Consider the following 17,139-nt stretch of genomic DNA (forward strand, 5'->3'; position numbering starts at 1 on the left):
ATATTGCCATATAGTGACAGAATAATATTGCCATATAGTTACAGAATAATATTGCCATATACTGACAGAATAATATTGCCATATAATTACAGAATAATATTGCCATGTACTGACAGAATAATATTGCCATATACTGACAGAATAATATTGCCATATAATTACAGAATAATATTGCCATGTACTGACAGAATAATATTGCCATATACTGACAGAATAATATTCCCATATACTGACAGAATAATTTTGCCATATAGTGACAGAATAATATTACCATATACCGACAAAATAATATTGCCATATAGTTACAGAATAATATTGCCAAATAGTGACAGAATAATATTGCCATATAGTGACAGAATAATATTGCCATGTAATGACAGAATAATATTGCCATATAGTGACAGAATAATATTACCATATACTGACAGAATAATATTGCCATATAGTGACAGAATAATATTGCCATATAGTGACAGAATAATATTGCCATGTAGTCAGGGCCGCTTGAGGTTTCTGCGAGCCTTTGTCCCCTCTTCGCTTTCCTCGTCGCCTTCAAAGAGCTATAACGTTTTTATTCTTCATTCGTGTATCAGGGCTCGTTCTTGCAGTCCGGGCTTATACTATTCATCGTTGCCGTGCTCCATACTACTGTCTGATATCTTTTTATTTCTTTTTTGGGCGATGGGAGGTACCCCCACCCCTTCCCAATCCCCCCAAAAAAACAAAAAAATCTGCAATTTTTATATATGTATATATTTATATATGCCTGCATTGTCTGGAAATCTTGCAACCTGTAGCCGTCTTTTCAGTTAGCCATTAGGTATTAACCACTGAGGACTCTGACATCTAAATATTTTAATAATATGTTAGATTTTATTTATATTATGGGAGAAGGGCTGTATTTTTTACTGTCCATATGGGATAAATATGGTAATATTCCGTTCACACAGTTATACACACATACCAAATAGGTTATGTTTTTATTTATTTTTTTTCTATTTTTTTTATAGATTTCGTTTACGATCTGGGAAAAAGGGGGATGGATTCAAACTCTTTTTCTCTATTTTTTTTCCGTATTTTTTTTTCTATTTTTCACCGGTTTTTTTTACATTTTTTTAATTGACCCTTATAGGGAATTTGAACATGCAATTTTTGTGCAATACCGAATAATTGCAGTTTATTGTAAAATGACTGATCCCCAGGACTGTATTCTGACCTCTTTTAATACCATTTTTTTTCCAGCATGTGCTCAAACAATCTATCAGAGGACGGCATCCTGCAGTTACTCCTCTCTATCAAAAATATGACAGAGATCAGTGCCAGGTAAGAGAGAAATGACTGAAGTGTAAAGCATGGATTTATACAGTTAATGCCTAGGAGATTTATCAAAATCAGTGAAAAGGAAAAAAAGAACATTTTCCTCTTGTTATGGACCATCACTTCATTATTTCTTTTTCTTCCAGCACCCAAATTGGAAAATACTATTTTTTAATATTTTGTATTTTGTTTTAGTGTTGGTTTTAGTGATGTGTAGTACTGGCTTTGACCTGAAGATGTCAGTGTTGTAACTGTTATCACCGCAGTGCTTGGCCGATAACTATATTTCTCCATAGAAGGGAATGGAAATAACAAAATACAATATATGCTTCATGTAAATGATGAGGAAAATGTAAGAGAAGTATTTTTGCAAAAGAATGGTAAAAATGCATGACTCAACTGCAATAATTATAATAAAAGCGCAATTAGCGTGAAGGCGGTCCGAAGGCACACGGGCTTCGAGTTGCTGTCCATGTGCTGCTGTTGGTGCCTCTATATAGCACAATGCAATGGAAATATTTTTTTTAATTATGTTGAAACTGATAGATACACAGGCAGAAAAGGGCCCTGTGCAAGAACGATATATGGGCCCTTTGCAGCCTACGAGCTTCTAAAAATGCAATGGGCCCCTATATCTCTGGGCCCCTGTGCGGCTGTCCGTCCGTGAGCTGGAATAGCAAAAGTCAGGAACCGTCCAATTGTGGGTGGGAAGGTGTCAGTAGTCGGCTCTTTGTGCCTGATCGATCACAAACAATTCATCATCATTCAAGAGAAGTTGCCTAAGATGCGGAAATGGCAAAAGTTAGGAAACCACCAATTGTGGGTGTAAAGGTGTCGGTAGTCGGCCCTTTCAGTCAGATCGATTGCGAATGATCCATCATCTTTCAAGAGAAGTTGCCTAAGTAGCCAGAACGACCAAAGTTAGTTACTGTCCAAGTGTGGGTGGGAAGGCGTCAGCAGTCGTCTCTTTGTGCCGGATCATTCGCGAATAACCTATCATTGTTCAAGAGAAGTTGCCTAAGTAGCCAGAAGGACAAAAGTTAGGAACCGTCCAAGTGTGGGTGTGAAGGTGTCGGTAGTCGGCTCTTTGTGCTGAATCGATTGCGAATGACCCATCATCGTTCAAGAGAAGTTGCCTAAGTAGCTGGAAGAACAAAAGTTAGGAACTGTCCAAGTGTGGGTGGAAAGGTGTTGGTAGTCAGCTCTTTGTGCCGGACCGGTTGCGAACGACCCATCATTGTTCAAAAGAAGTCGCCTAAGTAGCCGGAAGGGCAAAAGTCAAGAACAGTTCAAGTTTCAAGTGTATATGTGAAGGTGTTGGTAGTCGGCTCTTTGTGCTGGATCGATCGCGAACAATCCATCATCATTCAAAAGAAGTTGCCTAAGTAGCCAGAAGAGCAAAAGTCATGGACCGTCCAAGTGTGCGTGGGAAGGTGTCGGTAGTCGGCTCTTTGTGCCGGATCAATCGCGAGCGATTCATCATCGTTCAAGAGAAGTTGCCTAAGTAGCTGGAAGAGTAAAAGTCAGGAACCGTCCAAGTGTGGTGGGTGGGAAGGTGTTGGTAGTCAGCTCTTTGTGCTGGATCGGTCGCAAACGACCCATCATTGTTCAAGGGAAGTTGCCTAAGTAGTGTAACATCCCTGGCAGCGTGCTGGCATGGTTTACCACCTCCCACCATGCAAGACTGCCATCTTACCTATCAGTCCAGGCTGCACACTTTGCTCCAGTACCTGCTGTGTGCATGTCTCTTGTCTGATTGCTTAGAGCGGCGTTACGGTTACTGCCTGATTCTTATAGTTACTGTGTGTGCACTTCTAATGCGTCCCCAGCCTATTGTTGTGAGTCACTGGATACTTAAACCCCTTCCACCCAGTAGGAGGGGCCTGAGCAACACTTTCTTTCAGTGTGTTCTGTGCAACTGAGTTGCCAGGTCCTGTTCTGTATCTTGTCTGTTTCCACCACCCTGGGGGCTGAGTACCCAGGCCTGTTACCTGTATCTGTGACTTCTTGTCTGTTCCGCCACCCTGGGGGCTGTATACCTAGGCTCGTTGCCTGTATCTGTGACTTCTATTCTGTTTCCGCCACCCAGGGGGGCTGATTTCCCAGGCTCATTCCTGTATCTTGTTCCTGGTTCAGTTCCTGTCTGAACAGTGTCCTAGCCCATTACTTGTTTGTCTCTATGTTCGTATCTTTCCTTTTCTTGCAGTGTCTGAACCTGCACCTAACTCCAACTCTTTGTCTCTGTACTTCTGTTTGTGAGTTTAGTGTCCACTCGCTACTTCATTGTAAGTACCTTGTGTGTATCTGCTCTGCTTGTCTACCGCACCTGCGGGTTTTGCTCTGCTCTGCTTGTCTACCGCACCTGCGGGTTTTGCTCTGCTCTGCTTGTCTACCGCACCTGCGGGTTTTGCTCTGCTCTGCTTGTCTACCGCACCTGCGGGTTTTGTTCTGCTCTGCTTGTCTACTGCACCTGCGTGTTTTGCTCTGCTCTGTTTGTCTACCGCACCTGCGGGTTTTGCTCTGCTCTGCTTGTCTACCGCACCTGCGGGTTTTGCTCTGCTCTGCTTGTCTACCGCACCTGCGGGTTTTGCTCTGCTTGTCTACCACACCTGCAGGTTTTGCTCTGCTCTGCTTGTCTACCGCACCTGCGGGTTTTGCTCTGGTTTGCTTGTCTACCGCGCCTGCGGGTTTTCCTCTGCTCTGATTGTCTACGGCGCCTGCGGGTTCTGTTCTGCTCTGCTTGTCTACCGCGTCTGCGGGTTTTGCTCTGCTCTGCTTGTCTACCGCGCCTGCGGGTTTTTCTCTGCTCTGCTTGTCTACCGCACCTGTGGGTTTTGCTCTGCTCTGCTTGTCTACCGCGCCTGCGGGTTTTTCTCTGCTCTGCTTGTCTACCGCACCTGCGGGTTTTTCTCTGCTCTGCTTGTCTACCGCACCTGCGGGTTTTGCTCTGCTCTGCTTGTCTACCGCGCCTGCGGGTTTTGCTCTGCTCTGCTTGTCTACCGCGCCTGCGGGTTTTTCTCTGCTCTGCTTGTCTACCGCACCTGCGGGTTTTGCTCTGCTCTGCTTGTCTACTGCACCTGCGGGTTTTGCTCTGCTCTGCTTGTCTACCGCACCTGCGGGTTTTGCTCTGCTCTGCTTGTCTACCGCACCTGCGGGTTTTGCTCTGCTCTGCTTGTCTACTGCACCTGCGGGTTTTGCTCTGCTCTGCTTGTCTACCGCACCTGCGGGTTTTGCTCTGCTCTGCTTGTCTACCGCACCTGCGGGTTTTGCTCTGCTCTGCTTGTCTACCGCACCTGCGGGTTTTGCTCTGCTCTGCTTGTCTACCGCACCTGCGGGTTTTGTTCTGCTCTGCTTGTCTACTGCACCTGCGTGTTTTGCTCTGCTCTGTTTGTCTACCGCACCTGCGGGTTTTGCTCTGCTCTGCTTGTCTACCGCACCTGCGGGTTTTGCTCTGCTCTGCTTGTCTACCGCACCTGCGGGTCTTGCTCTGCTTGTCTACCACACCTGCAGGTTTTGCTCTGCTCTGCTTGTCTACCGCACCTGCGGGTTTTGCTCTGGTTTGCTTGTCTACCGCGCCTGCGGGTTTTCCTCTGCTCTGATTGTCTACGGCGCCTGCGGGTTCTGTTCTGCTCTGCTTGTCTACCGCGTCTGCGGGTTTTGCTCTGCTCTGCTTGTCTACCGCGCCTGCGGGTTTTTCTCTGCTCTGCTTGTCTACCGCACCTGCGGGTTTTGCTCTGCTCTGCTTGTCTACCGCGCCTGCGGGTTTTTCTCTGCTCTGCTTGTCTACCGCACCTGCGGGTTTTTCTCTGCTCTGCTTGTCTACCGCACCTGCGGGTTTTGCTCTGCTCTGCTTGTCTACCGCGCCTGCGGGTTTTGCTCTGCTCTGCTTGTCTACCGCGCCTGCGGGTTTTTCTCTGCTCTGCTTGTCTACCGCACCTGCGGGTTTTGCTCTGCTCTGCTTGTCTACTGCACCTGCGGGTTTTGCTCTGCTCTGCTTGTCTACCGCACCTGCGGGTTTTGCTCTGCTCTGCTTGTCTACCGCACCTGCGGGTTTTGCTCTGCTCTGCTTGTCTACTGCACCTGCGGGTTTTGCTCTGCTCTGCTTGTCTACCGCACCTGCGGGTTTTGCTCTGCTCTGCTTGTCTACCGCACCTGCGGGTTTTGCTCTGCTCTGCTTGTCTACTGCACCTGCGGGTTTTGCTCTGCTCTGCTTGTCTACCGCACCTGCGGGTTTTGCTCTGCTCTGCTTGTCTACCGCACCTGCGGGTTTTGCTCTGCTCTGCTTGTCTACCGCACCTGTGGGTTTTGCTCTGCTCTGCCTGTCTACCGCACCTGCGGGTTTTGCTCTGCTCTGCTTGTCTACCGCACCTGCGTGTTTTGCTCTGCTCTGCTTGTCTACTGCACCTGCGGATTTTGCTCTGCTCTGCTTGTCTACTGCACCTGCGGGTTTTGCTCTGCTCTGCTTGTCTTCCGCACCTGCGGGTTTTGCTCTGCTCTGCTTATCTACCGCACCAGCAGGTTTTGCTCTGCTTGTCTACCGCACCTGCGCGTTTTGCTCTGCTCTGCTTGTCTACCGCACCTGCGGGTTTTGCTCTGCTCTGCTTGTCTACCGCACCTGCGGGTTTTGCTCTGCTCTGCTTGTCTACCGCGCCTGTGGGTTTTTCTCTGCTCTGCTTGTCTACCGCACCTGCGGGTTTTGCTCTGCTCTGCTTGTCTACTGCACCTGCGGGTTTTGCTCTGCTCTGCTTGTCTACCGCACCTGCGGGTTTTGCACTGCACTGCTCGTCTACTGCACCTGTGGGTTTTGCTCTGGTCTGCTCGTCTACCGCACCTGCGGGTTTTGCTCTGTTCTGCTTGTCTGCCGCACCTGCGGGTTTTGCTCTGTTCTGCTTGTCTGCCGCACTTGCGGCTCTGTTCCTGTATCCCAGTCTGTACTGGTCCCTATCCTGCCTGCGTTCCTACCTGCCAGTACTTACCTGTCTGTATACCAGCCGTGCCTGCTAGTATCCACCTGTCTGCATATTAGCCGTGCCTGCGAGTACCCACCTGTCTGCATACCAGCCGTGCCTGCCAGTACCCACCTGTCAGTATGCCAGCCTAACCTGCCTGTTCCTGCATTCCCCGGTGTAGGTCAGCAGCTGTGACCGGGGTCTGACCTGGAATAGCACCTGGTCCCTCTGCTCGGTTCCTCCCTGGTTCACGGAGTCGATTGAGCCGCCGTGCGACCTTGGTCGGACCGAGTTGATACTTAGTCACGCCCTCCAGGCACTCCTCGGTTCATGGTCTAGTGGGATCACTAACCACGCTCACGCCAGTCAGTCCCGGCGTGTGCGTGAGAAGTAGACAGAAGAGCAAAAGTTAGGAACTGTACAAATGTGGGTGGGAAGGTGTTGGTAGTCAGCTCTTTGTGCTGGATTGGTCACGAACAACCTATCATTGTTGAAGGGAAGTTGCCTAAGTAGCCAGAAGAGCAAAAGTCAGGAACCGTCCAAGTGTGAGTGTGAAGGTGTCGGTAGTAGGTTCTTTGTACTGGATCGGGGGAAAACGACCCATCATTGTTCAAGAGAAGTTGCCTAAGTAACCGGAAGAGGAAAAGTTAGGAACTGTCCAAGTGTGGGTGTGAAGGTGTCGGTAGTCAGCTCTTTGTACTGGATCGATCACAAACGATCCATCATCGTTCAAGAGAAGTTGCCTAAGTAGTCGGAAGATCAAGAGTCAAGAGCCGTCAAAGTGTGGGTGTGAAGGCATCAGCAGTTGGCTCTTTGTGCTGGATCGATAGCGTCAAAGTGTGGGTGTGAAGGCGTCAGCAGTTGGCTCTTTGTGCCGGATTGGTTGCGAACGACCCATCATCGTTCAAGAGAAGTTGCCTAAGAAGTCAGAAGAGCAAAAGTCAGGTGTAACATACCTGGCGGCGTCCTTGCATAGTGGTCCATCTCCCACTGTGCAAGAGCGCGCACTTGATCTCCAGTCCAGTCTGCTAGCCTGGCTTCCCTCCATGCTGTCTGCTTGCCTCTGTTTCTGCTGCTTAAGGGCGGCGCCCGATCACTTCCTGCTTCGTGTAGCTGCTGTAGGCACACCCCTTGTGTGTCCTCAGCCTATTGCTGTCTGTCACCAGGTATTTAACCCAGCTCCTCCCTGGAATCCATGCCTGAGCATTGTGTTCTATCAGTTGGCTTCCTGTCACTGATGTGCCAGGTCCTGTCTATGTTTCCTGCCTTGCGGTATCAGTTCCCGTGTCTGAACTGTGTCCTGTCTGAACTATCTTCTAGACTGTTGTCTTCTGCCTATCCCAGAGGCTGTATTTCCAGGCCGGTGTGAACACGCTCCTAGCCTGTTCTTTCCGCCTTCTAGGGGCCGCATACCTAGACCCGTTCCTGTATCTTGCCTGTTCCTGTCTGAACACGCTCCTAGCCTTTTCGTTCCGCCTTCTAGGGGCCGCATACCTAGACCCGCTCCTGTATCTTGCTGCTGTGTCTGTTCTTGTCTGAATACTCTCCTAGCCTGTTACCTGTTTTTCTCTATGTCCGTACCTTCCCTTTTCCTGCAGAATCTGTTCCCGTACCTAACTCCTACTCGTTGTCCCTGTACTCCCGTTTGTGAGTTTGGAGTCCACTCGCTACTTCATTGCAAGTATCCTGTGTGTACCTGGTTCTGCCTTTCCCTTCCAGTCTGTTCCGTGTGAACAGAGCCCTGTCCCCTCTGCTCTGACCCTTTGCTCGCTGCTCCGACAGTCTCGCTCTGCTCTGACCCTTTGCTCACTGCTCCGGCAGTCTCGCTCTGCTCTGACCCTTTGCTCGCTGCTCCGGCAGTCTCGCTCTGCTCTGACCCTTTGCTCGCTGCTCCGGCAGTCTCGCTCTGCTCTGACTCTTTGCTCGCTGCTCCGGCAGTCTCGCTCTGCTCTGACCCTTTGCTCGCTGATTCGGCAGTCTCGCTCTGCTCTGACCCTTTGCTCGCTGCTCCGGCAGTCTTGTCCTGCTCCTCTCTCGCTCGCTGCTTCGGCAGTCTCGTCCTGCTCCTCTCTCGCTCGCTGCTTCGGCAGTCTCGTCTTGCTCCTCTCTCACTCGCTGCTTCGGCAGTCTCGTCCTGCTCCTCTCTCGCTCACCGCTCCAGGCGGCCTTGTCCTGCTCTTCTCTCGCTCACCGCTCCAGGCGGCCTCGTCTTGTTCTGCTCTTGCTCGCCGCTCTGGGCGGCCTCACTCTGCTGTTTGTCCACCGCATCTGCGGTTCTGTTCCTGAGTCCCAGTCTGTACTGGGTCCTATCCACTCGGTGCTCCAACCTGTCGTACCTGCCAGTACCTCCCTGCCTGCATACCAGTCGTGCTTACCAGCATCTGCCAGTCTGCATACCAGCCGTGTCTGCCTATACCCAGCAGTCTGTGTGCCAGCCTAACCTGCCTGTTCCTCTATTCCCCTGTGTGGGTCAACAGCCGTGTCCGGGGTCTGTCCTGGAGTAGCACCTGGTCCCTCTGCTCGGATCCTCCTTGGTGCACTGGCGTCGTATGCCGTCGTGCGACCCTGGTCGGATCGGGTGGATACTTAGTTACGCCCCTCCAGGCATTCACTCTCCGGCACGGTCCAGTGGAATCACTACATATACACACACACGCCACTCAGCCCGGGCGTGTGCATTACATCAGGATTAGTCCAAGTGTGTATGTGAAGGTGTCGGTAGTCGGATTTTTGTGCCAGATCGATTGCGAATGACCCATCTTCGTTCAAGAGAAGCTGCCTAAGTAGCCGGAAGAGCAAAAGTTAGGAACCGTCCAAGTGTGGGTGTCAAGTTATCAGTAATCGGCTCTTTGTGAACGACCCATTATTGTTTAAGAGAAGTTACCTAAGTAGTTGGAAGGGCAAAAATTAGGAACCACCCAAGTGTAGCTATGAGAGATGTTGGAAATAGGGGAGAGCCTGAACCAGGGTATCAAAGTATGAACAGAAAAGAACCAGCAGAAACCAGATATCCCATTTTATTCACCCAGGGAGGACCTAAAGTGTCCAGCTGCCATACGTTAGGCCAGCGTAAGTCAGGTATGCTTTTTTTGCTGTGTGGTATAGCAGTGAAAAGAATGGAGCCTTTAGGCGATGGATGCCGCTGCTTGTCTTCTGTTGTGATGGATGCCGCTGCTTGTCTTCTGTTGCGATGGATGTCGATGCTTGTCTTCTGTTGCGATGGATGTCGATGCTTGTCTTCTGTTGCGATGGATGCCGCTGCTTGTAAAAAGAACCTTCTGAAGTTACTATATACCTCTTCCCATATAGGATACTGGAAAACCAGCGATACAACCCTCATGGGAACTTTTCCATAAACTTTTGTGATAGAAAGTGTCTCTAATTAGAATATAGACAGGATCCATATATAAATGTGCCACGTTCTGACAACAGTGCCAGGGTGCCCCCACACCATAAAGCTTTGACCTCTTGGCCCTATATCATACTGTAGGTTCGAAAAATACATTTCAGTCCTGTTCCTTCAATCCCAATGATATAGAAGTTAAACATCACTCATCTTGGGTATCACTGAGAAATAAATATCCTGCCAGGCCCATCTGTCCCCTAAGATGAAGCCTGCTCAAGACAATACAGACACATTGAATCTTTGGGCTGATTCAGCCCGTGACACCAAACACGAGTGTTCTCATCAAGCAGATGGGTGTGATAAATATGCACATACTGCACTTATTTAATATCCTTTTTTTGCTGAAAACGACACTGCTAATGAGCTTGGAAAAAGTCCAAAAGTTGCAAAAAAAAAATTGGTACTGGGTGGTAGGCACGGCAAATGGAGTAATGGTGCAGGCTTAGTGACTGGTGTCTTTGGGGTCACTGCTTCTACTTATGGCCTATACGAACTCTGATGTCCCTTATATATCGTAATACATAACCAGAGATTATAGTTTTTATACTTGTGGTACCTAAGGAATATGTGCCAGGGGTGTAGGTGGCACTTTTGGCACTCTCAGACCATGCTCTTGTTGCGTATGCTCAGAAAATGTCCTATGCTTTAAATCAGATTTTTATGCTAATTGTATTTTTTTTTTTTTTAATACTGTAATATTTTGAGGTTGTTTTTTATTTATTTATTTTTTTTCATATCACTTTCTATACAAAAAAATATCTTGCAATTTTCACACTGACCACTAGGCACACTGTTGAGCACATAGACTGACTCAGACCCTATTAGTTTTTATGGAAGCCTTAACTGAGCATGCTCTAATATCTGGGCAAAAAGGAGCAGGGTCAGCAACACTAATGGGATATGGTGTCTACTGTATGAAGAGGTGTTACCTGTCATTATAATATTGTCTGTGATGATAATGAGACTGTGAAAAGTGTTCACTATTGAACAGGACATATGAGTTCAGTATAAGGTGTGAAAATTCTGAGATTTCTTCTTGATCGTTTTTATTCCTCTCAATTTTCCATGTCATTATCAAAAATTTAAGAAAAAATACATTTATCATAAAAACCTGATTTAGACAATATGTCATTTTCTGATGATACTTTCCATTTAAGAAATTACATATTTTGGAGACTGCACATTTTGATCTGGGTTGGTAACCTGTTCTGAACTTACCGGACTGCCGCTCTACTCGGATGCATGGTCAGCCAATGTAGTCGTTGACCAACTATATTATAGGGACATCTTGCTGCTAACATACAAAATGTTTCTCTCTTTTTGGATGAGCATCACCCAGAAAATGAGAACCATGTAATACTTCCCTTCTCCTGCGGGAGTGCTGCAGGGATAGTGCATACTTGCTGACCATTGCCATGAAGGTTCTTTTTGACTAGTAATAAGAAATTGGATTATAATGTCCCCTAATATATATATATATTTTTTTTTAGTTTAAAACCAAATGAGGAGATCCACATTGTTTTTTCCTCTTCTGGAGACTCGCCACGAAAAATAAGGTAATTATTTAGTCCTATTAGAAATATTCTTTGAGGTTGGTTTTGACTCTTTGACACCCCATGAATGGCATTTCTCTTGGTCTTTTTTTATGCCTCTCAATGCTGCTCGCTTCTCAAAAGCCATCACCCACATCAAAGAACGAGGGTCGTCATACTTGCTTTTCTACTGCACTGTTTTACCGACACCTTTCCCTGCTTTTATGCAGACGTTATTCTATTTCATGATGATGATTTCTATGAGCTTTCAGCATCGAGTCCTAATTTGCATTATATCTCTTAATTACTGTTCTTTTTCTCAGATTATCTGGATATAACTTCAGTGTAGACCATCTTAAGAAGCTTTGTGCTTTCCTGGAAAATACTGACCATGTGAACCATATAAAGTGAGTTTATCAAACAAAATACTCTTGTGATCAGGGCTGGACTGGCCCACCGGAGAAGTGGAGAATCCTCCGGTGGGCCCTAACTTCTCAGACCTAGCAGCCGGTATGGGGCCCTTGAGTCAGGGAGAATCCAGCACCACCATATTTTTAGAGATATTGGTCAATGCAAAGTTAGAATTTTTTCTATGGGGCATTATTGTACCTGGTTTGGATGTTGAGGATTTTGTAGGGATTTTATACGATTGGCGGGGCATGTCAAAATTTTTTTGTAAAAAAAAAAATTAAAGTTAATTTCATAGAAAAGTTTGGGATTATTGGTGTTTATTAATATAATGTTTATCTGCAGATTAAAAAGGAATTACATTTCTTTAGAAGCAGTGAAGGAGATTCTGACAGTTCAGTTAAGAAAGCCTCATTCGTTCACCTTAAGGTAAGAAAAAACATTGGGAGGAATTTATTAGGGACTGCGCAATTGATTTTCCCATGGTTTCTCCATTTTTCTTAAAAGCAGGCAGAATTTAATGGAAGGGGTCTTCAAAGACCCAACAAATGTGCAATGAAATTTTACAAAAATTAGCGTAAATTCTAGTGCAGGTCTACCCTAACGATGTCTTCAATTTTTGGAACATGGTGTATTTTACATTACAGCAATGTTCACACTGAGTTTATTGAAGAGTTTAAAAAACAAAGTTTTTCAAGCAGAAACCATTTCAGAAAACTCATGTTTTGGGGAGTTTTTGAAGGAAGTTTTCCTTTACCTGAAGTACGGGGTCTTCTTGCCGAGTTTTCGGAGCTGTGCACACAGAATATTTGAAGGAGTTTTTGGAGCAAAACTGGGAGGAAACTCTTCAAATCTTCTTCAAAAATTCAAAACTCCTCAAAAGCTTGGAATTTCTTCTCCGTTTCCTAAAAGAAAATACTCTGCAGAAAGGTTCTGTGTGCACATACTCCACTGAGTGGAAACTTTTGAGAAAGTTTTGGAGAAGTTGTTCTTTGCAGCCTTTCGATTGGACAGTGCCTAGTTTGGAGACGTTTCCTTCAGGATCCTCTTCAAAGAAGTTGCATGAACTTTCTTTTTTCTTCCAGGCATTTAACAAAATTTCTTCGGGAAAACAAAAGCTCAAAAAACTCTTATAAACAAATAGGCTATGTGCACAGGGAATCATTTAGACGCTCCATGTGCACATAGTCGTTTTCCTGATGTGACTTTCCTAGTGGCTTTGCGGCTATTCCTGCGGCGGCTTTCCCTCTATACTGCCAAGTAGGTGGTTTCCCAGCGGAAGTCACCTGAAGAATAAACATCTCGCTTGTAATAATAACCGGTAGTTTCCGAACCCTAAAAGAAGTGTCATAAGTTGGAACATGTACACACAATCTCCATCATTGATGCCATGGCTGTCTGTTGCTGGGCTTTTATCTAATGATGTAGTTGCTTTTTCTGTTTCAGTATTGATGAGGCATGGGTGGGCGGAGAACATTTAATGTCACTTTTCCATCATTTGATAAACATACCTTCAAGACTTCAGTGTATCAGGTAAGTGATAGAAATAAATGGGAGACATAATTTGCATGATAGCTCCCATAGCATTCAGCCAAATTCAGACGTCCGATTGTTTTAGCGTACTGGAAAATCGGATCGGTTATTCTGATCAGAGTTTGATCAGAGTCTAATCAGAGTTTGATCCGAGTGTCATCCGATTTTCTCGTACATATGGAGAAATTTTAAAAAAACAATGTCTCCACATTTTCCATTCTGACAGTCTTTGAAAATCGGACCACACTCAGATGTCATCCCAGTGCTATCCGATTTTTCCATGGACCCATTGACTTGCATTACTGATTTCGATCCGAAAATTGAACGTGTCTCTGATATTTTCTGCGGACCACTCAGCCTGGGGAAAAAAGTCGGACATGTGAATGGCCCCATAGACTATCACAGGTACAAGTGATATCCTGCTATCCGTGAAAAACATGGATAGCACTCGTACGGGAAAATCGGACATCTGAATGAGCTCTTCCACTGACACCTATCTCTCCTGACTCTCCAATAAACAGGATTGCTCGGCTCTTGTGTCCCCTATTATCTTCCCGCTGAACAAAAGGATCAGGCATTGAAACTCCATTGCTGGGTTCTTCTTTCCCTTGACATCATATGTCAGGCTGCCAGGCTCCCATTCATATTAGACCAGGGGTGCACAACATTTTTTGGTCCAAGGGCCACATTGCCATACTGAACCAATCCCAAGGGGCGCAAAAAAAAGGGGGGGTAATTACATGAATACATCACCAGAACAACTGCTAGTACATTGATACAGCCACAGAACCAAGTTTTGGGTATTTGAGAAGGATTTTGAGATTAGACGGTTAGTCGATTCTGCCAAAATCTACATGCATGGGGGTCTCTGTGAATTGGGGCCTTAAAATGTACTACACCAGCCAGATCTTCACGAAAAGAATAATAGCTTCTAAGAGGTAAGAAATGTTGTAACAAACCTTCCTAGAGAAACTTGGAATTGATTGCAAGAAGGGTTTTAGATGGACAATGTATGCAAATACAGATTAGCCTGTAAGGTTGGGGTGGGTAGAACTTAAAGGGGTTGTCCAGCTGTACTTACCCCCTTCAGTGCCAACTCTCTGCTGCTGCCCCCAGTCTTTGTTCAAATGGCTGCAGCAGTGACGTCACAACAAACTCAAGTGACCGCTGCAGCCAATCACTTTTCTGCTCTCTGAGTCCTATGCTGGTGAGAAGAACACAATCAATATTAACCATGAGGCAAAATTTTATGCATGTTAAGAAATATGATTATGTAAGAGCAGAATTATCTCTAGTCTCATTCATAAATGAAAAGGTTTTTTTTTTTGCCTTTTCAGTGTATTTCAGAGTAAGTTGACTATTGATGTGAATAGTGCAGACAGCCATGATGTAAGGTAAGAATCTCTCCGCAGACTGGCTTGATAAATACGATTTATTGGAGGTTTTCCAGTATGCAAAAAAAAAATTAGCAATTGAGAAAAGTCCCTGTAAGGACCGAATGATCCCCACGTGTATCGCCAAGTTTTGGCTTCCTCAGGGGGTAACATTGATTTGTGCAGGTTTTAATTAGTTTTAATTTAGTTTTTTTTTGTGTATATCCAAGTATTTTACTTTATGATCTCTAAATAAAAATTGATTATTTTATTCTGTTTCCTTGGGATATGCCTTTTCCTAGCATAGTTCTCATTTTTCTTAATAATCTTATTTTTTTACTATGTATTGTGCAATTCCCACTATTTTGGTGGTGCCCGCTTTCTCAAATCATCTGTCCTAAAATATACAATTTGTTCATATACTTTGCTTATCAAAAGTGTCCTGATCTCCAGATATCAGCCTTGGTTCCTGATCCCGGTAGCTCCATCTTGGGTTTGGCAAAGGAGAGTTTAGTGTATTGGCACGTGACTAGCGCTGGGTTTTATGGGGCTGGCTCACTGTCTCATTTCAGTGGAGAAGCTGGCCACCATCGCTGTCAAGACTGATACATAGAGAAGGGGGCTGGCTTAGCTATTAAAATAAGTCGGCCACTCCCTATCTCAGCTTCTTCCTCTGTATAAGGAGAGGGCTGTCAATCTAGTTGAGTGGGCAGGAAGAAGGCAGCAGGGCACACCTCCATGACTAGTCACCACATCCCTGGCCACGGTTTATTCATTTTTTTAACTTTATATTTCGATTTCAGCGTTGCTGCAAGTTTTCAAGGTCTGAGATCATTAAGGTAAGAAATGAGACTCCAACCTTTTTTGCAATTTTTTTTTTTACAAAAAATAAAAATAAGTTTATATTTGCTGTGCAGCGTTGTCTTCTCAGTCCCCTGACCGCAAGCTAAAAATACACATGAACGGCGGAGCGGCATATTCTGCATAAATCATATTATCAGATTGGTTGTCACAAATGTTGGGCTTCAGGTTTAATGAATGCAGCCTGGAAATTGATAACTTGGAGTCTCTAGATCCTGTGATTAAACACAGCGTAAATCTTACCGAGCGAAATCATCATAGTGAAGAAGTCTCAGAAAGACAGCTTTACCCAAACATAACATCTTATAATTAGCAAGAGTATTCTGGAAGGTTATACTGGTGGATATACATATCTAGCTATTTTTCACCGCTCTGCAGATTATAATTATACCACTTAAATCGATTTTTTTCCCACCTGATGAGACTGATGTACTTACTTTGAAAAACGATAATTCTTCAAAAATTTAAACTCAACCCACTTTGCCTGATTGACCTCTCCTCAGTGCCCCGCCTCCCTGCTGCTGTCTCACACTGCTCCGTACAAGCTGCAGCTGTCAGTCAGGTTGGGTGGGTAGAGACTCTCGCACTCCTAATATATTATACAGCCATTCTAACCTCGATTTTCAAAGTAAGTACAACAGCCTCATCAGGCGTGAGGGCTTGTTTTTTTGAAGGATAGGTTGATGTTTTGATTGACATCATTCAATTGACTATAAAATGTGGCGAAAAATTTCTAAGTAGTGTGAAATGGTGCAGAAAAAAAAAATTCTGACTTTACTGTTCGGGTTTTGTTTTTGCAGCATTAATTGTGCAGTAAAAACAACCAGGTGACTTGATTCTTCTGATCAGTAGGATAAAGGAGATGCTGGATTTATAAAGTTTTTAAATATTTTACTGCTTTTTAAAAAATTCAGAGCCTTGTAAAAAAAAATTGGTTTCTAAGTCCCATAACTTTTTCCATTTTTTTTTCTTCTGTGCCCCTCCAAAGTTACGCCCCCTCCCCCCGGCAATAGTGGTGCAAATTTTCCCTTCAGCCAACTTGGCGTTTATCACAGAATTTCTCTGGGGGCATTAGCTTTTTCTCCCCTGATGCTGGCCTAAACACAATATGGCCACACCCACAGAGACGTTTTGTGGTTTACGCCCAGTTGGCTGTACAGAAAATATGCACCTTTATTACTGGGGGCATAACTTGGGAACAGAGGGGCACAGAAGAAAAATAAAAACTATTTCAGAATCAGTAGAGCAGCCCCATTTGGAAGGGGGTCCACAGTTTAAGTTAAAAAATCCATAAAAGAATCCAATGAAAGATCTTTTGGATGGAAGCAAGAATGTGTAATTTCTCTAACAACAAGAACAGATCTTTCATATGTTTTTGTAAGGCTGAATGGTCAAAATGCAACCACGGGACACTCTTAAAGGGAATCTATTGCCAAACTTTTCTATGTTTTCTGAGAGCGGCACGATGTAGGGGCAGAGACCCTGATTGCAACGATGTGTCACTTACTGGACTGCTTGATACAGTTTTGATAAAATCACAGTTTTTTCTGCTGCAGATCTAGCAGTTCTCTTAATGCTGAACTTTGTGTAACCCCGCCCACACCACTGATTGGCAGTTTACTGTGTACACTCTGCAGAATGCTCCCAATCAGTGTTGGGGGCGAAGTTACACAGATCAGTTGACTAAGATGCACGAGGCACCTAGTCCTGCACTGATCATCTCCTGCTGATAAAACGCTGATTTTATTCAAACAACAACA

At 45.3% G+C, this 17,139-nt stretch overlaps 1 protein-coding gene across 1 annotated transcript in view; it reads left to right on the plus strand.

Annotated features, from left to right (window-relative positions):
- The window catches only part of NLRC5 (NLR family CARD domain containing 5), a 306,174-nt gene that overhangs the window by 238,181 nt on the left and 50,854 nt on the right, over positions 1 to 17,139 (plus strand). Inside the window, exons 25-31 of the mRNA XM_073659129.1 lie at positions 1,243 to 1,323; positions 11,163 to 11,228; positions 11,528 to 11,611; positions 11,958 to 12,041; positions 13,059 to 13,145; positions 14,483 to 14,539; positions 15,322 to 15,357. Of these exons, the coding sequence (XP_073515230.1) occupies positions 1,243 to 1,323; positions 11,163 to 11,228; positions 11,528 to 11,611; positions 11,958 to 12,041; positions 13,059 to 13,145; positions 14,483 to 14,539; positions 15,322 to 15,357 (495 nt within the window). The remainder of the gene's footprint in view (positions 1 to 1,242; positions 1,324 to 11,162; positions 11,229 to 11,527; positions 11,612 to 11,957; positions 12,042 to 13,058; positions 13,146 to 14,482; positions 14,540 to 15,321; positions 15,358 to 17,139) is intronic.

Source organism: Phyllobates terribilis, unplaced genomic scaffold, assembly GCF_046119375.1.
Source record: "Phyllobates terribilis strain yellow unplaced genomic scaffold, ASM4611937v1 Scaffold_13__5_contigs__length_258822181, whole genome shotgun sequence".
NCBI classification, from domain to species: Eukaryota; Metazoa; Chordata; class Amphibia; order Anura; family Dendrobatidae; genus Phyllobates; species Phyllobates terribilis.